The sequence below is a fragment of the Kogia breviceps genome, chromosome 12 (assembly GCF_026419965.1).
Source record: "Kogia breviceps isolate mKogBre1 chromosome 12, mKogBre1 haplotype 1, whole genome shotgun sequence".
NCBI classification, from domain to species: domain Eukaryota; kingdom Metazoa; phylum Chordata; class Mammalia; order Artiodactyla; family Physeteridae; genus Kogia; species Kogia breviceps.
In genome coordinates this window covers 78,379,299-78,406,054 of record NC_081321.1, presented here as the reverse complement: position 1 = coordinate 78,406,054, position 26,756 = coordinate 78,379,299, and the positions used below count along the sequence as shown (strand labels likewise).

General features: G+C 39.8%; 1 protein-coding gene across 1 annotated transcript in view; it reads left to right on the top strand.

The window, feature by feature from the left end:
* The window catches only part of FGD6 (FYVE, RhoGEF and PH domain containing 6), a 107,148-nt gene that overhangs the window by 67,130 nt on the left and 13,262 nt on the right, over window positions 1-26,756 (top strand). Inside the window, exons 8-14 of the mRNA XM_067009898.1 lie at window positions 674-761; window positions 15,278-15,328; window positions 18,464-18,522; window positions 18,606-18,677; window positions 19,386-19,454; window positions 19,994-20,077; window positions 20,864-20,943. Of these exons, the coding sequence (XP_066865999.1) occupies window positions 674-761; window positions 15,278-15,328; window positions 18,464-18,522; window positions 18,606-18,677; window positions 19,386-19,454; window positions 19,994-20,077; window positions 20,864-20,943 (503 nt within the window). The remainder of the gene's footprint in view (window positions 1-673; window positions 762-15,277; window positions 15,329-18,463; window positions 18,523-18,605; window positions 18,678-19,385; window positions 19,455-19,993; window positions 20,078-20,863; window positions 20,944-26,756) is intronic.

Genomic DNA, 26,756 nt, shown 5'->3' with positions numbered 1-26,756 from the left:
AAAAACTTTCGGCAGAATCAAATGTCCTTGTGGTCAAGTCAGAAGGGTTCCAGAATCAAATGTTCCCATATACAGTGTGATTTGGGGGCTGTCTTTTGTAGCCATTCATCTGAGAAAGTTTACATTCTTCAGGCTTATAAGACGAGGTTTGCTTAGCAAGGCTGCTTTTCAGGTTGCCCTTAATTTCTGCATTCTCCCCAGCACCAACTGTTGTTATTATGAGTATATTGATGATAGGCTCTGATGATTATTTGAATCCAGTTCCCAGTAGTTTTATTTCTGCCACCTTATTTTGGGGGCCAGGCATTTCCTTCTTGGTTGTTGGGTTGGTGTGTGTTCATGAATACATTGGTAGATGCTTTTCTAAGTGGTAGCTGCTGCCTCTGATTGGCCTACAACGGAGACTGCCGCCTCCACCCTCCACCCTCTGCAAGAGGGCTGTGAATTTCCCAATGAGTCAGTGAATTCAGAGATGTAGCTACAAGAGGGGGTAGACTCTGTGGTGGGTGGTTCTGGTTTCCCACTCAGCATAGGAGCTGTGCCTTGAAGGGAGCTTCTCCATGAATCCCAGAGTGGCTGGCTATTTAAAGTTCAGCTTCCCAAGCACTTGGATCTGGGTCCCTTGCTTCTTAGGAAAATGCGTGTGTTTACTTTGGATGCCTTTTCCTTTCAGATGAGCCCACGCTGTGCTAATCTGGCCCTCAAGCACTACCTGCTCAAGCCGGTTCAGAGGATCCCCCAGTACAGGCTGCTGCTAACAGGTGGGCTTCTCTGGCAGATTACCAACCAAACAATTCCTGTCGTTCTTAGGAAACCCTGCCTTTCCTAAGAACACCTCTCTTTTTCTATCCAGTAGCCGATTTTCCTAACACGTGAATTTATACATTGCTGGCAGCCTCACGTAGACATTGCCGGCATTGAACTTCTTTAGTTCTTTGGTCATCCATGTGCTTTCTCTTCTCTAGGCATTCATACATGTTAATTCCTTTTGCTCAGAACTTCTTTTACGGTCTCAGCCCCACAACGCTGTGTCGTTTTACCTGGTTAATAGTATTAATTCCAAGAAGGTACTTTCCCAGCCACTCAAGAATGAGGTTTAGAGGGTTACTCCCACATATTTGTATACCAACTACCATGGACCTCTAGTCATTTACTTCAAAGGGTTGTTATAAGGATTGATTGATGAGCTATGTGCTTAGAATAGTGCCTTGGTCATAGTTAGTTCTAAATAAGTATTAGCTGCTATTAGTAGTAGTATCCATACCCTTATCATCCTCATGATTGTCATTATGTCTGGTCATTGTATCTTCTACTGGAGCTTCAGGATTACAGGGCTGTGTGTCTAGGTTACCACTGTAATAGTTAAAAAAAGAAAAAGCTATGATTTGAGTGAAGGCACACACTGTGCTCAGGACTTTATATTCATTGGGTCTTTAAGTCTTCACCATAGCTATGCATATATCACAATATTATTTACATAGATGAAATAACAGGCTTATAGTGATTGAGTGGTCTGGCATCACGAAAAGCCAGTATAGTCTCAGTACCAAGCATAGTATCCAATACATACTACTACTAGGTCCTCTGTGGTATTTGCTGAAATGTATTGGATATGCAGTGACTTAATATACATATATAATGTGCATTAAGAACTATGTCAAGGACTTCCCTGGTGGTCCAGTGGTTAAGACTCTGCTTCCAACTCAGGGGGCACAGGTTTGATCTCTGATTGGGGAACTGAGATCCCGCAGGCTGCACGGCATGGCCAAAATAAATAAGTAGATAGATAGATAGATAAAGTATCTAGATAAATAAATAAAGAACTGAAGAATTGTGTCCAAATGCACAAGAATATTCAAATGCCACTGCCACTCTAAATTCAATCAGTTGTAATTTTATGTCAATAGATTTTGAGGTACTTGGTTCCTATTAGTGTTCTTAAGCAATGGCACCCCTGCTTTAATCCTTAATCACTTTCTCTTAAGCCAAGAGCTATACTGAATGAGGTAGGTGAATTCTGGAAAGCCAGGATTTCCCGATTTCGCGTTAGGCAAAGCCTTCATACCTTCCAAGCTTGCCTAGTGAACTGCTGATGAGGAAGCCCTGCCTTTCAGCCCCAGGACTGGCTACCCTAGGTATTTCTACTTAATTTGAATTTCTAACTGTGATTCAGGCACTAGATTTCTCTCTGGAATGACATAGGCAAACCAAATAATTTGAGGATATCCTGTCCATCTGTACTTTCTTTCCTCTGCATTTGGCAGAGATTTAGACTACACAGGGCAAAAGGAAGTGCCCATGCATGTGTTGTGTTTTTGCTAGATAAATTCAATGCTGTATCATAAATGAGCTATTGAATGGCTTAGGCTATTTCTATAGTTATCGAATTAAGTACTGTTTTTAGTGGCAAAAGACTATGGTTTCAAATGAGAGAAGGATGGAGCAAGGTTCTGAAATTTTCATGTGAAAATATTTTTTTTCCCACACTGTGACTGATCTAAGTAAAAGAGTTACACATGTGTTTAATGTAGGTTTCATACTGAGTTTGATTTTAATTGATTAATGGTGAAATAGCAACAGCAAGTTTTAAAAATTCTCTTTAAGAGAACAGATTTCATTTATTTTATAACCAGCATGATGTGAGCTTGGGGTTAGTTTTGAGCTTTGTCTTCTTTAATCTTAAAGCCCTCCCCACCCTTAACTTGGAAAATCTCCATTATTTAAATGATGTACCATACTTTATATATAGCAGACCCTTAGTAACTGTGGATTTATTTGTTCAAGGTTACAAAGTCAGGACTGAACTTAAAGAAAGAACATAGACTTTGTAAAGCAATAACCAACGATTCATTCTATGCCTTTTCTTCCATTGATTCAAATTCTTCCCATCCTCCACCTGACCTGAAGTCCTCCATTACCTCCAAATCTATCTCTGATTGCTCCAGTTCTCCTTAACCCTTTGTATTGGTGCAGTGTGACTTAGTAAATATTTATTTGATGCCCTGTGAATTTGCTAATATTTATATGACTTGAAGGTTGATTCCTTAATTTGATTTATAAACTCCTTGAGGTCAAGGAGTGAGTCTTTTAATTAATAATTAATAATTTAGTGCACCCCAGTATATCTGGGCCCCTTTGGGATAGCTTGGAAGCTGTTTAGGAAATAATTCTGGTTGGTTTTAAACTACATTTAAAATATCCCTTTAACCAAAATATCTTTAGCTTAATTAAAGGACAACATTGAGAGAGAGAATTTCAGAGACAGTCTCTCCTCCAGAGAGGTGAAGTGTCTTGCCCCAGCAAAACAAATAGTGTCTATTAGTTGAAGCACCTGTGGTCATATAATCCTAAGGACATATGGGGGTTGGTACCAAAAGTTTGTTTTATATGTATTTTTATTTAAAACTCTTATTTTCCAAAACTCCTTTTTGTTATGTTCTGATTTCTCTCTACTCTGCAAGATATTTCTACTTTTGTTATCAAAGTGCCCCTATCTACGCACTTAGATTTTTAGAAGTTGGATTTTAAGTCTTACATTTGCATCTATTCAAACATGTGAATTAACTCTGGATCCTCATCTTTGGATAAACAAGCTCAATGATTTAATCCTCCACACAACCTTGTGTGGGAAGTATTGATACTTTTATTTCCATTTTAGAATTTGGAATAATTCCAGGGCCACAGAGCATACAGGAACAGAGAGAAAGAGTGAGATTATTTCAGGCAACTCCTCACAACTTCGATTTATTGAGTTTCAGGCAGAGAAAGGGAAGGATTCCTACCTGGCTTGGTATAAGTAGGTTTGTGCGCACCTTGGCTTCTCGGGAAGGGAAGATTGAGAAATGCAGGGATGAAGTACAGATAAGATAAGATAGTTTCTTTTGGAGTCCTTTAGAGAAAGGTTAGTGGAAAACCCAAGATACAGCAGTCCTGCCCCTACTGTTCAAACAAGCATCCTATTGTCTGCAGTGTTTTCTTCAGGACCTAATTTGGGTTTCTAGTGGGTATTTTACTTAGGCTATTTCTTCCTTCATTGTAGTAAAAAATTTCCAGCTGAATTCTTGGTAATATTTTTTTAAGCTCAGCTCAAAATAGGATCAAAGAAAATGTATGTTGTATAATGAAATGCTTAAGATTAGAATTTTTTTTTAAGTAGTAAAGAAAGTGATATACTTAATTTAAGCAAGAAAAACTTGTAAATTTTACCTTTATTTTGGCCACCTAAGAGAAGTGGATCTGGCCAGATCTTTCCATCTGTGTGGGGCCCAAATCCTATGTGAAGTTAGGACAAAGGGGGATCTTGAGGCAGCAGTGAGGGAGCAATTTTTAAAAAGTGAACACATGCTGCTAAAGGAGCAGCGTTAATTTTTTACCACTGCTTATTTCCTTCCTCCTCATCAGTTCAGGATAGAGACTATCTTTTTTATCCTAACTCAGTGTCTGCATAGATTCTGGCACATAACAGGGACTCAGTAAACTGAAAGGCTTAGGGAAATAAACGTTGTTCCTTTTTATGAGGTTGAGAATCCCTATGCAGTGATGCCTGTGAACATTTGATGGATGGATGCATTGATAAATTGCTTTTAAGAGTAAAAACAGTCTTCCAGTTACCCAGAAACAAAACTGTGGAAAGGACTAAAATGCTTCTCTTTCCTTGTCTTTCCTCCATCATAAGATCTGCTGACTAGTTTTCCTCTGCTTCTGCTTCCTGCCCTTTCCATTTCCCTTGTTATGCGCCAGGCCAGGCCTTTCTAAACTCACGCCAAGTTGTGGGAATATCTTCCTATTGGTCATGCTCCCTTTATCACGCCCACTTCCAGGAAGACCATAGAAAAAACACACTCCTCCCATGTCTCCACTTTGCTCTCACAGTACCACGCTCAACACTTCTGACACCAGATATATAGGTTTTTTTCCCACACCAAGCGACTCTCTTCAACACCAGCTACGTGTCCTATAATTCAATTCAATTCTGACACTGTCTGCCTGGAGATAGTGGGCTCAGTTCCACAAGCCTGACCCTTCCAAACTTTACATGCCATTCGCAAGTCCCAGGCTGTAACCTATATTTCTGACCGACCGACTGTAAATCTGGGTTCCCATGTCTTTCTCCTTGGGTTTGAAAGTTTGCTAGAATGGCTCACAGAACTCAGGGGAACACCTGTTTACGTTTATTGGTTTATTATAAAAGGGTATGCTAAAAGATAAAAATGAACTTCATATGTAAGAGATACATAGGGCAAGGTATGGGGGAGTGGAACTCCCATGCCCTCTCTGGGCACTCCCTAGAACTTCACCAAACCCTGTATTCTGGGGTTTTTATAGAGGCTTCATCACGTAAGCATGACCCATCTTTAATTCCACTTCTAGCCCCTCTCCCATTCCTGGGGGCTGGAGAGTAGGGCTGAAAGTTTTAAGCTTTTAATCATGGCTTGGTCTTTGTGGTGAACGGTACCCATCTAGGAGCCGACCAAGAGTCACCTCATTATAACAAAGGACACTACTGTCACTTAGGAAATTCCAAGGCGGCTTTGTTTCAGAACTAGGGTCAAAGACCAGATATTAGAACAAAAGATGCACCTACTGCTCTTTTTTTTTTTTTTGCGGTACGTGGGCCTCTCACTGTTGTGGCCTCTCCTGTTGTGGAGCATAGGCTCCGGGCGCGCAGGCTCAGCGGCCATGGCTCATGGGCCCAGCCGCTTCGCGGCATGTGGGATCTTCCTGGACCAGGACATGAACCCATGTCCCCTGCATTGGCAGGTGGACTCTCAACCACTGCGCCACCAGGGAAGCCCAGGGTTGGTGTTTTTTTGTTAGGTGGATTTTTTTTGTTTTTGATTGTCTTTATTTTGTGTTATATGTATTATAAATTTTTCAATGAAAAGCCTTTTATTTGTGGAAAGCTACTACATTGGTGTTGAAACAAGGTGAATCAGTGGGGATCATAGTGGAGAAAATATAATGAAAAATATAATTTAAAAATTCCTCTGAAGTATTTTTCCATTTTTGTATTTGCGGAGGGGAAGAAAGGCTTTTGAACTTTGATTAAATTTGGATCAGGTAGTTTCTTTGATCTTGTTCAAAATATTTATAAGTGACTTTAACAACATATTATATTACTTTAACTATAATCTTTGCCTTTAGTCTGGGATGGCATTAACTCCCTCTAGGTTTTAGAAATCCAGGATTTCCCATGTTGGTAGAAAATGGGATATTAAAAACATCTGTTCTGTTCTGAAGCTATAAATTTGAGTTATGAACAGTCTAATAAGCAGATTTGACAAAAGATCAGAATCAAATTAATGCATGACTTTTAAAAATCCCTTACTGAAAATTGAAACTTTTGCTTCTGAAAATTCAGACTTCTGCTTAGCAAGTGTTTGTTTGAAAACCATAGGCTAAAATCATTCTAACGCTTTCTCTAGAGCAGAACTTGATGAAAGGCGAGGCTGTCCTGGACACCAGCCAAAGAATTTATTTTCTGAGGAACCCAAAGGCCCTGATATAAAGCAGCTCCGTCCATGTAAAATGGGAGGGTGATAATTAGCTCAGCTCTTGTTCTGTTGCAATTCTTTTTTTTTTTTTTTTTTTTTTTTTTCCCCCCCGGTATGCGGGCCTCTCACTGTTGTGGCCTCTTCCATTGCGGAGCGCAGGCTCAGCGGCCATGGCTCACGGGCCCAGCCGCTCCGCGGCACATGGGATCTTCCCAGACCGGGGCACGAACCCATGTCCCCTGCATCGGCAGGTGGACTCTCAACCACTGCACCACCAGGGAAGCCCTGCAATTCATTTTTTTTTTTTTTTTTTTTTGGTGGTACGCGGGCCTCTCACTGTTGTGGCCTCTCCCATTGTGGAGCGCAGGCTCCGGACGCACAGGCTCAGCGGCCATGGCTCACGGGCCCAGACGCTCCGCAGCATGTGGGATCTTCCCGGACTGGGGCACGAACCCGTGTCCCCTGCATCGGCAGGCAGATTCTCAACCACTGCGCCACCAGGGAAGCCCCCTGCAATTCATTTTTAATCGTAGTTGTGAATAAGGTGTTTTGAAAGATGATATGTAATAAATTATGTCCATGAAGTATTTTAATACTACAGAAAGACTTCAGGATATAAGAAGTAAGCACATTTTATCTGCTTGTTCTATTAAATTATAGCTTTTAAATGTAATCTCACTTTCTGTATAAAACAAGTATTCTTAACCTTTTTAAGGTTAAGCCAGAATCCCTCTGGGAATGTGGTGAATCCTATGTATCTCATCTCAGAGTAATTTTTGAAGTTATAGAATAGAGTTCGTAATATTAAGAGGAAACTAATTGGCCTGAAATAAAGTTATTAAAATAATTTTGAAGAGTGACAGAGTAATACATGTGCTTCTTTCAGTAATACATTAAATAGGAAGAGGTGGTGTGGATCTAATAACTGTCATGATTTTGAAGTAGTCATGAGAGTAAATAATATTTTGAGATGTCTGCAACAACCGTAATGTCATATAGAAAACATGGGATTTCTATGGTGATAAAGCCCTGGTGTCATTGATAATACTGTGATTTATTGACTACATTCGTAATGGAAGGAAATTCTGTATTTCACTTAGAGATTAGTAGAAAGATTTTTTGGTTTTGCCTGTCCAAGTTTTCAGACCCTCTGAATTCTACCCATAGACATTACTGCAAAGCCATTCTTTTTCCAATTCTCAGTATAGATTTGACTCGGATTCCCTGCAAGTAACCAAATGCCTCTGTTGCTGGAACGGGCCTTGCCAAAGATCTGGCAAGCTGACTCTGTGGCCAAAGAGTTTCCCTCTTAGCATGTGTCAGAATCATGGGCTCACATCAGGAACTGTTCCAGGGAATTCTCTCGTGGTCCTGTGTTTAGGACTCTGCCCTTCCGCTGAAGGTGTACAGGTTTGATCCCTGGTCAGGGAACTAAGATCCTGCAAGCCACACGGCCATTAAGAAAAAAGAAAAAAAAAAAAGGGAACTGTTCCAGTTGGAGAAAACACTGAAATTCAGTCAAACTTGAATTCACTTTGGTGTTTATATTTGCTTTATTCTTCACTTAGCAGTTCTTTGGGTAGTAAAATATACTTATCTCCCCAAACCTCAATAATTAGGGTAGTGGGGAACAAATTTAGATGAGTTTCCTTAAGTGAGACTTGCCTGCGTCAAGGCCATTTCTGTACGTGTGAGATTCTCACTTGATAAACTGGCAGGCTTAAATGTATCCATGAAGAAAAGCAGTCTCAGTGAAGTCAAAATAATGGATGTTTACATTTGTTGACTTTCCTATGGGTCTGACTCCCCTAAGGGCATTCTGTATATGCCAAGCCAACATGTCCCGCTAAAAACGGACGAAAGGGAAATTCTGTCCATTGTAAGATCTGATCCAAAATTTTGTCCTAGGACGAGCCTGGCATCAGGTTTGGTTTGTGAGTCCTTTGGGCATGCCACCTCTGGACCAGACTTATCAAAGTAAGACAGGCCAGGGCTGCCTCATGTGGCTATGCCCTGACAAGGGCTCCCAGCTGAGTTCGAAGTCCAGCCAGCACTCCTCTTGCCATATTGTGTGCCCTGGAGAGGGGCTGCATCAGCCCAGGAGAAGTGGCCTTTTTAATTCACAGAAAGGCATTGCCAGCTTTCCAAGACCATGAATCTGTGAACCTGAGAGCCCGGAAAGTTCACTTTTCTAACTTAGGCATCTCTGGGCCACATTCTCAGAGGCCAGAACTGACCTAATATTTGAGAAGCAGGAGAATTAGAGCAGAGACAGGAGCACTTTTTAATTAGACCCTCAGAGTATCATCTCAACTGCTTAGTAAAATATGGAGCAAGAAGTGGTAACCCTAAATGAGTGTCATTTAGTCCATCATAAATTAAGGAAACATTTGTTGAATATGCACCAGACCTTGTTCTAGGTGCTGGGGGATATAAGGCTAATTAATTCAGGTTCCTGGTCCTCCTGAAGCCCACGGTTTAGCATTTGTGCTTAAAGGGATACTTGACACTATAGAACCATTAACTTAGCTTTTAACTAGTTGCTGACACTCCGTATTCTCATTAAGGTTAACTTAGTTTGCAATTTTATCCATACATATCAAAATGATTTTGTGTATAGTAATATATAAAGTACATCATTAAAGAATATTCTAAGAGGGCAACATCAGTCAATACGTATTTTAAAACATCAACAGTTAAAGACACGTAATACCATTGCAAAAACAGACCTATTGATTAAAAATAATAATAATTATTCTGCTGTTGGAATAGGGAGGTAACTTGAAATACACATAAGAATCTAATGTTGACAAAGTAGGAAGTGCAAGACAATAGAAAGGATTATTTGGTGAATAACCTGTTAAAATTTGAAAAACTAATTAAAATTCATACATTATTGGATACACTAAAAATAAAATCAAAACTAAATATAAATAGGCAGAGCACAGAGGATTTTTAGGGTAGTAAAAATACTCTGTATGATAGATTTCATTATATATATTTGTCCAAACTTATAGAATGTACACCAAAGTGATCCGTAATGTAAACTATGGGCTCTAGATGCTAATGATGTGTCGATGTAGGTTCATCAGTTGTAATAAATGCCCAACTCTGGTGGGTGATGTTGATACTGAGGGAGGCTGTGCATGTGTGTAAGCAGAAGGTATATGGAAAATCTTTGTACCTTCCCCTCAACTGCTCTAAACATAAAACTGCTTTAAAAAAATAAGGTCTTAACTTAAAAAACAAATTACATATGAAGGATTAAACTATAGGAAAACCAGGGAAAAAATAAAATTGGTTATTTATTAAAACTCTCAGGGTAGGGAGAGGAGGAGAGATGATTTTCTAAGCCCCCCAAATTAAAGAAATTATAAAGGAAAATACTGACACCTTTCAACTCTTCTATATAATAAAAACATTATAAAGGTTTAAAATATAGTTGAAATAAAAAGATAAATGGTACATCAGAAAACATTTGTAGCAAATATGAAAAAATATTATTTCACTAAGAGTATTAAAACTTTTATAGGTATCTGGACTAAAAATATGAACAAACAATTCACTCAGAAAAAGTATACATAATAAGTACACTGTGGCATGTTTAAGATCCTCTGATCATAAATATTAATTAAAATAAGTTATCAGTTCCCCCTACTACATTAGCAATAAAAAACTACAATACACAAAACTGGCAATCATTTAGTGAAGCTGGTATTTTCATATATAAAATATGATATTTTAAATTGATATATCGTTTTAGGAAAGGTTTTTCATGGTATATATAAAGTACTTAAAAAAAACAAAAACCTTTTCATTCCCATTGATATTCTGCCCCTCCACGTACACACCCAAAATGTGAAGTATAGAAAAAGACAAATATATCAAGACATCGACCACTGTTACTTGTAATTAAAATAATCACACAATTTATTATTCAAACGCAGTACCTTTAAAGAGTGCAAGGGGCAGTATTTATAGTAATACCTGGACAACAGGTATATGGCAGAATCATATGGGCAAATTAGGATGTATGGCCATCCAATTTATAACAGCCAAAACAAGATAACTAAAAAATGACTTAAGTCTAATAATAGAGTAGCTAAGTCCTATATCCTATATCCCTGGAGTGGCATGTTTGCTACTCCTATGTATTAAAAAAAATGTGCGGTTAGAATACTTTAAATGTGCTATAAAATTCTATATATTATTAAAATTCAGTAAAGTCAATCAAGCACTTATAAAAATAGAAGGAAATACTTCAAAATAAATAGTTGTTTTAGAGAGATGTTCATGGTATGTTCATGATACTTTAGAATGAGAGTCATTAGTTTTTCAATCTGGGCCAAGCCTACTTATTTTATGTATGGGGATACTGACACCCAGAAATGCCACAGGACATGGTCAGAGTCACATACATACCTCTGCTAGACATGGCTGGACAAAGAAAGTAAGAATCTGTCTTCTCACTCCCAACAAGGGCTCTTGAGCTCTTCGCCAAGCCACCTTCAAGATGGCAGCAGTGTGTTTTACAACCTGATACTTGATCTTTATTTTGGTATTTAAAATAATCTCGGGCTTCCCTGGTGGCGCAGTGGTTGAGAATCCGCCTGCCGATGCAGGGGACACGGGTTCGTGCCCCGGTCCGGGAAGATCCCACGTGCCGCGGAGCGGCTGGGCCCGTGAGCCATGGCCGCTGAGCCTGCGCGTCCGGAGCCTGTGCCCCGCAACGGGAGAGGCCACAACAGTGAGAGGCCCGCGTACCACAAAAAAAAAAAAAAAAAAAAAAAAATAAAAAAAAATAAATAAAATAATCTCTACTCTGTTTCACAAGTCAGGATAATTTTAGGTGGCTTCTTTTAACGTTTGAAATTTTGGCAAACAGGCTTTCACTGACTAGACTTATTATTCTTTGGGTCTCATAATTCTGTATTTTGTTGCTGATTTCATTACATATTTAGGGAGGAAAGAAGAAATCTAGAGAATACAAAGCAAGATATGTCCTTAAATTCAAAACACTTGACTTTGGAATGTTACCCGGTCCTATATGCTAATTTCCTCTGTGCTCTGCCATCAACCGTTTCTGAGCACACAGTCCAGGAATCTGACTGGGTGCTTTTGAATTTAAAAGTCCTCAATTCCCACAGATGTCTCATTTTTAGAAAATGGTTACTGTACCTCTGAATCATTTTCTGCTTTAAGTTGATTATTCGTTGATTAGGCAATCAAGGGATTGTAAGACTTACTAGGAGCCCATGTATTGAAAACTTAGACCTCTAACAAGATATGGCATTTGTTGGGTCCTCATTCTTTCACTCTGGGTCTCGTATATGAGGACAGTTAACTTGCATAGCGCTTGAGACTGCACATGCTATGTTTTGGTTAGTTTTGTGCTGCGTTGGATAACTGTGATGATGGGAACTGATTAACTTTTAAACAACGATGCCACCTGGTGGCCAGAAATTACATTTTGCCGTGTCCAGGCATGCTGTACCAACCTTTTTTTCTTTGATATAAATAATCTCAGTAGCATTTGAGGCATTTTTATTACTGAAGTTTTGAAAAATCCGCGTTTGGTTTGATGGAAACAGGAAAGTCATAGAATACTACAAGTCCAACATGGAAAATTGAGATGACTCCTCTGTTCTCCTCGATTTTTTTTTTTTTTTTTTTGTGATATGAGGGCCTCTCACTGTTGTGGTCTCTCCTGCTGTGGAGCACAGGCTCCGGACGTGCAGGCTCAGCGGCTACAGCCCACAGGCCCAGCCGCTCCGCGGCATGTGGGATCTTCCCGGACCGGGGCACGAACCCGCGTCCCCTGCATCAGCAGGCGGACTCTCAACCCCTGCGCCACCAGTGAAGCCCTCTCCTCGATTTTTTAATGAAGCTCCAACAGGATGCTAGGACCTAAATGATGTGTAGTAAACAATTCCAAATGACCAATGCAGGAGTGTCTGTCTGGTTTCCCTTCCTGCGTTTCACCTGGGTTATGACAGTCACTGGGGCAGCTGGTGGTTTCATTGCTCCTAACATCTGAGTCAGAGGGTGATCAGTCTCCTTCTTCCCATTCTGTAGTTAAGCCACTAGTGATTCTTAACTGAGGGGATCGTGGTCTTGTCTTCCTAGAAAAGGTAAAAGTTTTCAAAAGGAGTATGTACTGCAGTGAGATACCCTGAAAATATGGATGAATACATGAGAAAGTTGAATTTCTAGAATTCAGTTTTGGAAAGGTGAATTTTGCAAGTTGAGTTTTAAGATTTTTTTTTTTTAATTGGCAAGGAAGGTAAACCTTAACCCCATTTTCTCCTTGATTAATAACATGATTTTGCAACATTTTCATCCTGGGTTTTCTGCCCAGCCAGTTTGTGTATTTCCACTTTGTTCCTAAAAGGTTAGGTTGGTGAGCAGCAGCTGAACTTGAGTACAAGGAAAGAAAATGGAACTCAGAAGCTTATTGGGCTCAGCATAGTGATTCTGAGGTCAGGATTTCCTAATATGGACATCCTCCAGTGACCTCTTTTGGTTTAGAGAAATGTCTCAGCTTGCATGGATATGCTTCTGTATTAAAGAATAAGAATTGAAGACAAAATGGGAACTTGCTATGAATCTGATACTTAATCTGCTTTCATTTCCACACTCTTCAGCTACCTGCAGCTTTAAGGAACATCCCTTTTGATTAATAAAGTAGCCCAAGAAGTGTAAGTTTTTCTCCCTAACCCTGTCGCTCTCATGGAAAAGTTAAATATTTGGATTCACTAAACATGGCTTATATATGGAATGCATTCTGAGTGGGGGCAGAGTGAGATTAAGTTCATTTTTCATCTCCAGATGAGGCTAAGCGTAGTGTATAATCAATGTATTTTGTTACTTTTTATGGGTTTCTTATTTATTTGGTTGGAAGAATTGCTCTCCAACTTTTATGTTCAGATTACTTTCAGATCTAAATTGCTTGTGATGGTCTCTGGCAAGGTAGAACCTATGCCGTGGTACACAGAAGCTTAACGTCGTCATACACGATACCTCACTGTGGCTTGTTGACAGGGCTGGATATTTATAATGTGCATGTCTAGACTCACACAGGTTCTTGGATCACTGTGTCAAAGATGTATAGTTTCAGCAGTTGGGTGTGTATGTTAGTCGTCTGTTAAGTTTGAAAATCTGGCACTAACGTCCAAATTCCCCTTTGTGCCTTTGAGCCTGACTTAATAAATCCATGGGATGAAATTATATCTGTTCTATAATATTGCTAAATGGAGATTGGATCTGATAAAAATGCATTCAGTCTTTTAATATGCCTTTCCTCTTTCCATTTCCCAACTCCCACGGGCATTAGGCTTGGTTTCAGCCTTTATTGCCTTTTACCTAAAATAAGACACAATCCTGTCTAAAAAAAAAATCATTTTTTAAAATTCATTAAGCATTTTTTGTCCCTTGCATGCAAAGTCTCTGGCTAAGTGCTATGAGAGATAGAAAGATGAATCCGATGTAGGCAGGCCCTGCCCACAGGAGCCTTGAGTCTAACGAAAAAGAAAATGATAGAAGGCATACAGTAACTGCTGTGTAATGTGTTATTCAAAGGGAAAGAATATTTCTTTCAAATGGAAAGTTTGGTAAGAGAGGAGGAATTTGAGATGAGCCTTGAAGAATTATGAGTAGAATTTTTATACGCAGAGACAGAGAAAGGATTCAGAAGAAGGGAACATTAAAGACAAAAAGTATGGAGCCAGGGAACACATGGGAAGTGTTTAAGGAATTGTGCAGAATCAGACTTAAGAACAAAGGGCCTGTGTAAGGCAGTAGCAAGAGAGAAAAGCAGAAAAGTCAACAGGGACCATGTAGTGGGGACTTTAAATTCCAGGAAATAGAATTTGTTTTAATCTCAGAGTTAATGGGAAGTCATCCAACATTTCTCAACAGAGAAGGAAGTATTACCTTGAAATCCTGTAACATTCCTTGATTACAGGATTTATGAAATATAACCTATTGCCTTAAATTTTTTTTCATATTACTAGAACCACTATATACCATGTTGCTCGTTTACAGACCATCTTCATCTAGACCAGGGTTTCTCGACTGCAGCCCTATTGACATTTTGGCGCAGATAATTCTTTGTTGTTGGGCTGTCCTGTGTATTTGTAAGATGTTTAGTAGCGTCTCTGGCCTCTAACCACTAGATGCCAGTGGCATCCCCTTTCCCCCAGTTGTGATCATCAGAAATGTCTTCAGACATTTCTAAATTTCTCCTGGGGGGCAAACCTGCCCCCATTTGAGTACCACTGGTCTAGATATATGTATTGCATTTTTCTGGTGTTCTGGGCCTTGTTAGACTCTTAAGATTGCCAGATCTCAGAGTTCCTTAGACATTCAATCTATTAATGCTTGAAATTTGGTACTAAATACGCATCTGATCTTGAGATTAAGGTTCTTTGTGCATGTTGGAGTTAAAGAGCTGAACTGGGCATCAGGAGACCTGGGTTCGGGTTCTGGTCCTGGCTCTGCCACAAAGAGGTTGTATTACTTGAGTGAGACCGTGTCCTCGGTAGCCTGATTCCTCATCTCTGAAATCACCAGTGCAACCTCTCAGGCTCTTTCTAGCTCTGATTTTGTGTCCTGATTTCAAATTGACCCCAGGGCTTTATTCTTTCATTTTTAGAAAGGTAGCACAAACAGAATGAATATGTATATTAACCAATAAGGCTGACTAGAGTATTGAATAAGAAAGACAAATGTTTTTTCCTTAGTGCTTTATTGTACTAAATACCATAACTTTTTTCCTTTTCTAGACTATTTAAAAAATCTCTTAGAAGACGCTGGAGATTACAGAGACACTCAAGGTAAGCAATTTTTGTGGTCTCATGTGTTATAGAAGTTTTTATATTATGTTCATTTGAACCTGGAAAGTAAAAACGTAACAAAACCCATATACAAAACTGTGTTTGATTCATAAGAAGCCTTTTTAAACTCTGTTTTAGGCAGATTAAAATAGAACTAGATAAAGTGGTGCTGGATGCAAGTGAAATTATAGGGGCAAAAGATGCCCATGGTCAGGCAGCCATTGGAGCCAGCCTCCTGAGAGAGTGGTCCCAGCATAGTCCGTTGTTAGGGAGCTTCATCCTCCTGGGCTCAGTCTCTGTGCAGGGCTGCATTCACCTTCTTTAGATGTCCACTGCTTTCAGAAACAGATTGAACCAGTTGATCTGCAAGGTCCTTTCAAGCTTTAAAATCACGAGTCCATGAAGTGACCAAACTACGCAAATTAGAGATAAGGTCTAAAATAGTCTATTATTCTGGGACTGTTTAATGATGGGCATTAGCCTTACCATCCTTCCACCCCCTCACCCCAGTAGTACTTAAGGAAGATAGTCCATTACAATACAAGGGACTCATTGATATTCAAGGGATAATTCACTGTGTGTGTCTGTGTCTCTGTGTGTGTGCATGTATGTCTGCTGTCTCTCTCTCTCTCTCTCTCTCTCTCTCTCTCTTTCACACACACACACACACACACACACACACACACACGCACACGGGGATTTAGTTCTGTTTAGGAGAGTAGTGTTTCTTTCTATTTATTCCCAAACTACCTCTTTTAAGTGTCATAGGTATATCCCTGGTTCTAATCTACAGAAACACATTAGACAAATTCATCTCTACGCCATTCATTTTATGAATTTTGATCACATTCTTGTGTATCCTTTACATTATCAGATTACAAAGCTGAAAGGTTTTTAACCCATTTTTATAGAGATTCTTATTAATCATTTTACTTCTCCTGTAACATCTTTTATTCGCAAGTGTTATGCTTTTAAAGGTGCTTTTTTAAAGGAAACGTTTGGAGTGGGGGACATGACATGCTTCTTGTCTCCAGTAAACATATAATTTAGTTGAAGAAGAAAGTCTGTGATTGGGACTGCCCTGGTGGCGCAGTGGTTCTGACTTGCGCCCAATGCAGGGGCCTGGGTTCGATCCCTGGCTGGGGAGCTGCATCCCGCATGCATGCTGAAGCTAAGAATTCGCAGGCTGCAACTAGGGAGCCCACGTGCCGCAACTAAGACCTGGCATAACAAAATAAATAAAGAAATATTAAAAACTGAAAGAGAAGAGTCTATGATACCCGTCAGATAAAGAGCAAAGCAGATAGCTTTAAAGTAAGGATGCACTTAGTAGTATAGAATCATTTGGAAGACGGAGGAAAGTGTGAGGATTGAAGAGGCAGAGCTTTGCTTAGAGAGAAGCAGAACCAGAGATGAGTTGATGAGAGATGGTGAATGAGAGGAAGAGTGGGCATTCCAGGTCAGAGTCTGTCTCATGAAGATAAATATTTTAGACAGATTTTAGCAGATGGGGCCTCAAGAAAACATCTGTCCCAGGGCTTCTGCCTTCAAGGAAAGTGAGTTATTAGCTCCATTTTGCAGGTAAAACAAATACAGCGTCAGAAAGTAAGGAGCTTGTTTAAAGAAAATTACACACTTTAGCAAAGACATGGCTTAGGATAAGCAGTGAACAGTGATGTGCACTGTATGGCCAGAGGCAATGCAGTAAAGTGATGAGATTGCCCAAGGGTGAGGGAAAACGAGAATATACCTTTGGAAGATAAGCAGAAGAGTTAAAGGAACAGAGTCACCAGGGCCTCTTAAAGGGATGATATGAGGAAAGTAGAATTGCAGAGTGGATGGGAGAGGTCAGAGCTTGGAAGCCAGGTGACCAAATGCTTTATTACTTCATCCATTCATTAAATTTTAAAGCTTTTATCCCTGTCCAATGGAAGTTCAAGCAGGCCAGAAAGCAGGGAATGTGTCCAAGGTCACCTCTTGAATATCTGCCTTGATGAGTGCTAGATCCAGTAAATTCTGATACGTGGTTTGAGTCTCTATAAGGAAATACAGCTTTCCTTTAATAATGGTGATAATAGTACATTTAAAGACTAGAGAAACCTCCAGGGTTGGTACCAGAAAGAGTATCCCTTGGTAGGTATAGTAGCTGGACCAAAACACCTCAAACCCTTTCTGGAAATTGATTTTTTTTTTTTTAATAGTCCTTTTAGTGAGGATTACTGTCATTGCCATACCAGCCTCAGAAGGGCATGCTTCCTTCTTTAACACTCTTACCAGTTTTTCTCAATGGTAGGGCTTCTTTCATATGAGATAACCGTCTTTGTGTGGATTTCTAATTAGCATTGCAGGATGTTTAACATCCCTGGCTCCTACCCATTAAAGGCCAGTGGACCTTCCCAGTCATTGTGACAACCGAAAATTATCATACATGTCCAAATGTCCCTAGGGGAACACTACTATCTTGAATTGAGAACAACTGTAGCCCAAAAGGAGACAAAGTACAGACTTTTTCCTTTATATCTAGTTATGAAGATGACAAGACTGAAGCATTCAAAAACATTTAGTAAAGGCAAGAGGTTAATAAAAAGAATAAAACACAGGTGAAGCTAAATAACCCAGCTCACAAAATAATGTGTGTAATTTCCTAAGGTCTAGTATGCTTCCATGTGGCATTTCTTCCCTCTTGGGATCAGACTAAGAGAAGGCAGCTAAGCCCTGACCCTCTTAAATAGCTGGTCCTCATAATTCTGGTTTCCTATCCCAGGATCCTTCTCTCCCAAGGCAGTTTATCCTGGAATGATCCTCAGCTTCCAGGTAAAATCCTATCCTTGTAAACTTCAATAGAATAATCAACTCTCAGCACAAAACAACCCTGACATTCATACTATTGATACACATGGTCTGTAATGTATCTTTAGAGTCTTTCTTTGGCTCATTGTTTCATAAGTACTGTTTTTCCTTGGTTTTGCTCTCATCGAACCGCATCACCTATGTTTCTGACCACTCACAGTTAACTAATCTCCTGCAGTGGTCCATGGCTGTGAACTAGCCGTCTTGTTGTCTGGAGTTGCTCAGTGTTACAGTTCATTGGTAATGAGAGTGATCGAATGCCCCTTCTGTTCCTACATATTTTAGATGCCCTTGCCGTTGTTATAGAGGTAGCCAACCACGCCAATGACACCATGAAGCAAGGAGTAAGTATCTTCATTTCAACGGCTGCTGTACTGTTGAACCTGGGAGCCCGTGCCTTCATATGCTCTGCATTCTCTTTCTGTAGGACAACTTTCAGAAACTTATGCAAATTCAGTACAGCTTAAATGGACACCATGAAATAGTTCAGCCTGGACGGGTAAGTGTTTTAGACTGCCTTTTGCAAACTTAATACAATGGATTTAGGCACCGTTTGAAGCTATTTTCATTTGAGTTATGAAAATAGGTTATTTGTTATTGTTACTCTTCAGTGACCCAATCTGGATCAACTGAGTTCATTCTATCCTTTCAAAACATTCATGATTTAAGTCATTGTGACAAGAAGTCCAATTCAATTAGAACAACAAGGGACCCCACAGAGTATCTGATTAAATAGGATCATTTTATTGTGTAATACTAGCTGACCTCACACAGCTTTAAAGACAATTTCAATTTAAATCTTAAAGAGAAGATTATGAGGGGAGGGAGAAAATTGGTATTTTGATGTTCTTCATAGAGCACAAAAGTGACTGAGGGAATGAATTCAGGAAAATTACAAAGTGCAATTGTCAGGATGTTGGCTATGCCTCAAGATCAAGTACACACTCAGTCAATTACATTTCAAACCATATGGTACCCCTGGGCTCAGTATTGGAGTTATGAAACTCTGCTGGCTTATCCAATTCCTAAATTACTTACAGGGTTTAAAAAGAAGCCATGGCTGTAAAAAGTAACAAGGAAACTATGTCTGCCCAGCCTCCACACAAAATAATTCTGGGGAAAGAAGGTTGAAAAGGAAATTACATTTATATGTATATTGTAGTTGTGTTGTGAGAGTACTAAATGGGTGTTTGTTTGGATGAATCAGGTTTTTCTCAAAGAAGGAATTCTGATGAAGCTATCTCGGAAAGTCATGCAGCCCCGAATGTTTTTCTTGGTAAGTGGCCACGTGTGTTTCTGTTGAGCCCGAGGCAGGGATAATTGCTTAATGAAAGGAGACGGTTATTCAGGACAGATAAGATTGGCACATTGAGACAGCAGTTTTAGTAGGATCTTTGACTGGCTGGATTGCTTGTTTGCATGTCAAGTATAGGAAACAAAGTCTTGTATGATACATAACTAGAAATTCACTTCCTTTTCGAATTTAATTTATTTCATCTCTGATTTGGAAAAATTGATTCAATCAGTGATTTGTTTTGGCAGATTATAATACCTTAGGTGGGATTTAGAATTCAGAAAACGTTAAATCTGTTACAGAACTTGGAAAGAAAGCACATTTTCTAGAAATTGCCTTCTAGTAATATTCGAATAGAACATTCTAGGTAGTTCTGGTTTTATAAGCAGAATATAAGTATTATATTCAGAGAGTTTTAAACAAAGAGGTAATATTGTTCTTTTATTCCTGTATCTTAACCAATATCTTTGTAGCTGAAATTTGTTGCTTTACTTTGTCCTATGAAATGTTTCTACTTTCAGTTTAATGATGCTCTGTTGTATACGACACCGGTGCAGTCCGGGATGTACAAACTGAACAACATGCTCTCGTTGGCTGGAATGAAGGTCTGTGCATCTGTTAGAAGATAATTTTTTTACCCAAATGTATTTAGAGAAAAAGCCCTAAGATAATCATCTTCTCATATCCCTATCTCTTTTCTCTCCATGTGTTACTGTTCATTTATTCATTTTTGTAGTTATTTGTTCCCTCATACATTAATTTAGTCATAAGATATTGGGAACTACTATACTGAGAACTACTATAAACAAAATGTGCTATCGGTTTAGTGAAAAATATAAAGATGAATTGAGGCATGATTCTTTTGTCTCCACCTCTACTCCAGCCCCTCCAGGAGTTTAGCAACTAGTTGGGAAGCTAATATGCTGCATATCAATACCTATAAAATAAATAGTAATAAATATCACTATAAAGGCACAGTTAAAGTTTGTGGGAGCTCAGAAAATAAAGAACATGCAGCTTTTGGTGAGACATGGTAGAGGGATTGGTGGTAGTTAGGAAGAGGGAGACTTGAGGAAGTCTTTTTGGAGGAAGAGCCAAGAGCCTTACAGAATTGGTCACATGTGGCCATGCTGAGATGTAGGGAAAGGCATTCTAGGTACAGGGAATAGTGTGAGCAAAGGCCTGAAGGTGGGGAAGTTGGGCCTTCATGTATGTGGGTATTTAAATTCATCTGGAGCACAGAGCAGATGAGGGAGAGTGATGGTAGATCAAGCTGGATATGAAGGCTGGGGTTGGGTGTCAGCAGTGGGGGCATTGGGCAATTTTAGCTATGCTTCAGCAGTGAGGTTTTCAATTGGATGTGTCTGCTCAATCATTTTGTTTTCTTCCAGGTCAGAAAACCCACCCAAGAGGCATATCAGAATGAACTAAAGATTGAAAGTGTAGAACGTTCCTTCATACTCTCAGCCAGGTAAATTTTAAAAACGTATAGGTGGGGCTTCCCTGGTGGTGCAGTGGTTGAGAGTCTGCCTGCCGATGCAAGGGACACGGGTTCATGCCCCAGTCCGGGAGGATCCCACATGCCGCGGAGCGGCTGGGCCCGTGAGCTATGGCCGCTGAGCCTGTGCGTCTGGAGCCTGTGCCACGCAACGGGAGAGGCCACGGCAGTGAGAGGCCCGCTTACCACAAAAAAAAAAAAAAAAAAAAAAAAGAAAAAGAAAGAAAAAAGTATAGGTGAACATTTGTCAGTATTGCAGAGTCAGACATCTCCAGCATTTTTCACATTTAGGTTAACTAGTAAACTTATTTTTTTCCCTTTCTTTTCTCTCCTAATACCATGCAGTTTACTCTTGATTTACCATGTAGGTAGAATGTCTAAGAGCTGATGCAATAGTGTGCTAGAAGTACAAAGACTAAAATGTTCCTCTGAATGGAATAATAATGCCGAAAAGTGCTTTGCTGATCGTTTTTTTAAAGTGGTTATTTCAAGTCATTTTACAATGTTACATAATGTTTTTAAAAACATCTAGTGCTTTATAGTTTACTAGGAAGTTTTCGTGTAACATTCAGAGGTCATAACAAATCTACTGAGGTAGGTGTCATAAAAAGGAGGAATACTAAGTTACAGAAAAATTGAGTTGCTTTCTTAAGGATGCATAGCTGGCAAAGTCAGGACACAGGTAGAAACTTTCTGCTTTTAAATCTGTTGTTATTATGACATACCACATTGCCTCAAATCGGAACCTACAGTGCCTTATGTGTAAATCAAAATATATTACCATAATGTAAATCAAATACTGAGGAAACCTGGAGCTGTGTGACTCATACACACATATTATTCAGTTTTGGCTGAGTGGTAGAAGTGCATGTGTGGCAGGATTTGACTGGCGAAGGGAGAGCCACCAACAGCCATAGCTTGCTCCATTGCTGAATCTGCATAGCAAGTCTGGGCGGCTCTCAGATCTCACCTTTGACATAACAGAAATAGAGCAAACATTGATGTAGCACTTACTTTGTGCCAGGGACTATCCTAAGCACTTTCTGTGTATTAATTCAACAAATCTTCATAATAACCTTTTAAGGTAAGTTACTACTATTATACCCATTTTATGGTGAAAAAAACCAACCAGCTGTTAAGTAGCAGAGCAGTGGAGCTGAAATTTGAATCTGACACTAAAATTCATGCTTTTAACCATTCTGATATTGCCTATGTCTGTGGATGTCAAGGACTCAGACCAAATGTGCTGACTTCCCAAATCAGACCACAAGAGCATCTCCCTGGGTGGTGTCACTCTTCTGAAATGGAATGGCCACTGCTACCTGACACCAAATCTCAGGATGACAGGAGAGGACAAATTCCTGTATTCAGGGTTTGTCAAGTGCTTCCCAGCTACCAGTGAGAGCAAGCAGAGTTCCGTCAACGGAGGGGGCACCTGAAGCATCCTCCAGATCAGTATTTAGAAAGTGAGAGTAGGGGAATTGCCTGGCGGTCCAGTGGTTAGGACTCCGCACTTCCACTGTAGAGGGCATGGGTTTGATCCCTGGTCGTGGAACTAGTATCCCATACGGCCAAAAAAAAAAAGTAAATGCTTGATCACCTGGAACTATGCCCTTTTTTTTCTTACTTTCTTGAGTTTGAACAAAAGTGCAAAAAACATCAAGTCCCTGTACATCAGGCTCCTGGCAAATACTTAAGCTTGGTTCTTAAAATCAAGAAAGTTATTTTCAAAGATCCAAAGAGGACATGCCTATAGGGAAGTTAAGTTTTCAGTTGCACTTGTTTTCTAACTAAAATAGGCTTTTATAAAAACAAAATTCTGTTTATTAAAAATTAAACAATTCAGGAAATGATGGCTGATCTTTCTTTGGTTGTCTATCAGGTAAATATCTGGATGTCGAGTATTTTTTCAGATGGGCTTCCTAGACCTTAGTAAGATCATTGGATTTTTAAGTGTGATGGAAAACCATCCAAAGGTTTTAAGCTAAGAATTGGTGTGACCTTATTTTTATTTTTAAGAGAGCACACTGTCTGCCTTGTAGAAGTAGACCACCAGAGACTAGAGTAGAAGTTGGAAGACCAGGTAGGAGGTTATAAATGGTGATGTCTGGACTATAGTTGTAAGAAATTGGTTCAATCAGGTAGAGCCAATCAGGATGGAGTGAATGGGGGGTATGTATGCAGGAGAATGATAAAACTGAAAAGTTGTTGATAAAAGAAAAGTAAATTTCCACAGGAGGGTTAAGGTGGCATGCAAGAAAGGGAACAAACACATACTGAATGCCACCCATATGCCAGGCTCTCCTGAATTCCTCCAACCACATTGGGGTACTGTGTAACAGGTAAAAAAGGGATAGGAGGCCTCTTGTGATCTTGCTCCTGTCTGCCTCACCAGCCTGATCTCCATTCACTCTCCTTGTCACCAACCCCACCAAAGCATGGCATGTTCCATCAGCATGGATCTGCTAATGATTCTCCATGCATGCCAGCCTACTTCACATCCTTCTGCCTTGCACAGGTGGCTACCTCCACCTAGAATTCATCCCTTTGTTCAATAAGTAATATGGAGCGTCTACCCTGGGTCAGGCATTTTGCTAGGCATCAGGATACAGTGGACAATGAAAAGGGCTTTTCCTTCCCTGAGCTTACAGTCCATTAGGAAAGACATACACTTAGCAAGTATTACCACAGTCAATTATTAGGGAGATTAAGTAGTATACAGGGAAACTACCAGGTGCTATGAGGCTGTAAAACAAGGGGTCTTAAATTAGATTTGGTGGAAAAAAGGGCAGTTAGGGATAGCTTCCCTAAAGTCCTGTGTCTATTGAGTTAAGAAGAATAAGTAGGAGTTGGATAGCTAGGCAAAGAGAAAAGGAGGAGGCTCCTGGCCATTAGGAACAGTGTGTACAAAGGTCCTGAGATGGAAAGGGACATAGTGTATTCAAAGAACTAAAAGGCCAGTGTGTCATGAACATAGCAAATGAGAGGGAGAGTGACCCAAGATAAACCTGGAGGGCCAGGGAGGAAGATTATGCAGAACCGTCTTGTGGATTTTGGTCTTTAGCCTAAGAGCCACAGGAAACCACTGAATGGTTTCTACAAGGGAATGATGTGATCGTATTGGCATTTTTTAAAAGAATATCTGGTTGCTCTGTGGAGGATGGTTTGGGAGGGGAACTGAAAGAGACGAGTAATGGGACAGAGAGAGGCAGTAAGAGTGAGTCTCCAGCCTGTACAGCGTATTGGATTGCCGTGATAAGGAAAACTGGGAGAGGTGCAGCTTCGGGAGAAAAATCAGGAATTTAGGTTCAGATGTGCATATTGAATGTGTGATGCCTATAAATCATCAAAATGAGGTCATCAAGGAGGCAGTTGATGTCAGGAGCTGGATGTCAGAAGGAAGACTGGACTAGAGGCATATCCTGAGGATATGCCTGAGGAGTCATCAGCCTCGAGATGATGACCAAAGCTAGGAGACTGGCTGAGGGTGCACAGGGAGACCGCAGAGTTCCCTGTCAACACCTGTAGTTGTTCCAATAGCACCTTAGTCATCACCTCTGCAAAGCCTTCCCTGCTACCCAAATAAGGTAATTAACTACTTCTATGTTACTTATCTGTCTTACATTTATTATATCATACGGTAATTATTACCTGACTTTATGTCTCACCTCAATTAGATGTGAGCCCTTGCAAGTGAAGTGTACTTTGTGTGCCCAGTTCATGGCGTAGTACCTGGCCCATAGAAGGCTCCCAGTAAATGTTACTCAAATAAACTGTAGTGATGTGGCCTTTGGACCTCAGAGTTGCATCCCACAGTTAACACAATAAGTAAATAGTGTGGCAAGGTCTAACACACCAGAAATCTCTTCTATTGGAGAGTTTTTTCCCTTAGAAATTATTTTCATTCATTGGGGAAATGGTACTTGTTTAATGCAAATTTGCTATCTGGTAATGTCCACATTCCATAGAGAAAAGAATACTTGGCTTAACTGTGTTTTTCTGAGAGGAAGATGCTGATTCTTCTACTAGCCATGTCACAAAGGCAGAGCTAGAACGTCTCCACTCGATGCTGTAGGCAAATGTGTGTGGTCTATGAGAAATGTGTTATCAGCTGATAAACATTGTTTTGGCAGAACCCCACACAAGAGAGAGCCAGGAATGATTTAATGAAAGAACAGCATATGTGACATGATTTGCACAGTCTAGTCACATTCCACGTGCTCCCGGGGCTCCAGAAAAATCAGACGGCAATCCTCAAATTAGCCATCTGCCTCTCGACTTTCTGTTACTTTTTCCAGTGAAAAGTTGGGGAGGGAGAGAGGGCAGGGGGGACAGTAATATTTTATGAATGTTTACTTGGAACCTGAGCCTATGTTCTCATAGCGTAGTCCTTCAGAGAACAGGAACAGAGGCCAGAGGTGACATGGTGGTGAAGGGTTCCATCCTTAGCCACACGTGGGTCTGATACCAAGTCACCATTTAGTACAGAGCCTGTTATCTAAAGCAAATTATCTAACAGTTCAAATCCTCACATTGCTTTTCTGTAAATGGTGATGGTGTGTGACGTTGGGATTGGGGGAATGGGGTGTAAGATCCAATGTATATTCCATGGGGTATCTCTGAGGATGAGAAGTGATGATATTTGCAAAGAAAGCATTCAGCATAGTTGGCTGATACGTAGAAAATGTTAAATCAGCGGCAGCTAGTTGGGGCAGTGATGATAGAATAGTAGAGGTAACTGAGGCAGGTTTTATTTGGTTTAGAGAGAGAGGGGCTGTTTCTATTTTATTTTGGTTTTGGTATATAATGAAACTTTGAGAAATATACTAGTTTTAAAATTTTATTTGTAAACTGGATATCTTCCTTTTAACATCCATATGAGTGCATTTTCTAAAAGACACTGAAGCCATTTAGTAGGAAGATACATTTCTGAGAATGGTTATTGTGGGGAAGGTGAGTGGTTTTTAAAGTTATCTCCTTGACCTGCTCTGGATTCATCAAAATATGCCTATTTGTATCATTTTTTGTGATGGAATTTTTCATTTTAGAGTCATTATTTAAGAGTTAAAATGTACTTAAAATTAGAGTGAATAATACAATGAAACTGCATATTCAGTCACCCAGACTCAAAAATTACCAAGATTCTGCCACGAATTTTCCTGTTTTCTAAAGTACTTCAAAACGAATTGCAAATATCAGGTCATTTTACTCCTACCTACTTTAGTATGCTTCTCTTAAAAAAAGGAAAGTGCACATTTTCTTATACAGTCACATTCCCATTATTATGATGGATTTTATCATGATAGAGATTTAAACTTATTATTAAATTCTGTCTCTCTACAAACACACACACATACACACACAATGCCTAAAATGTGCCTCTCCCTCTTGAGTATGCAAAACAAAATGGGCGATACTAGTGATGATTCTGAGTTACCATAGAATTTTTTTTAGAGGGAGGTGTGGTTGCAAAAACGGAGAACAAGAATGCGTTTTTCTGAGCAGGCTTTCCTCCTATTTGGCCCATTTCCATCTACATTCTAGTTGCATAGCTCCTGATGAACTGAGGGTTAAGAACAGAAAATATGATGGGCCGAATAGGTAGAGGAGCCTTAACAACCACTGAAGGCTATTTCCCTTATTAACCTCTCCTTCAGCATCTGTTTATGACACCAAAAATATGTTTCCTTTACTCCAGTGCCCTTTCTAGAATATCTAGTAACCTAAAAATATTTAGTATTCTATGCTGTAAATTTGGATTTGAAACTTGATTTCTTGGAATATTT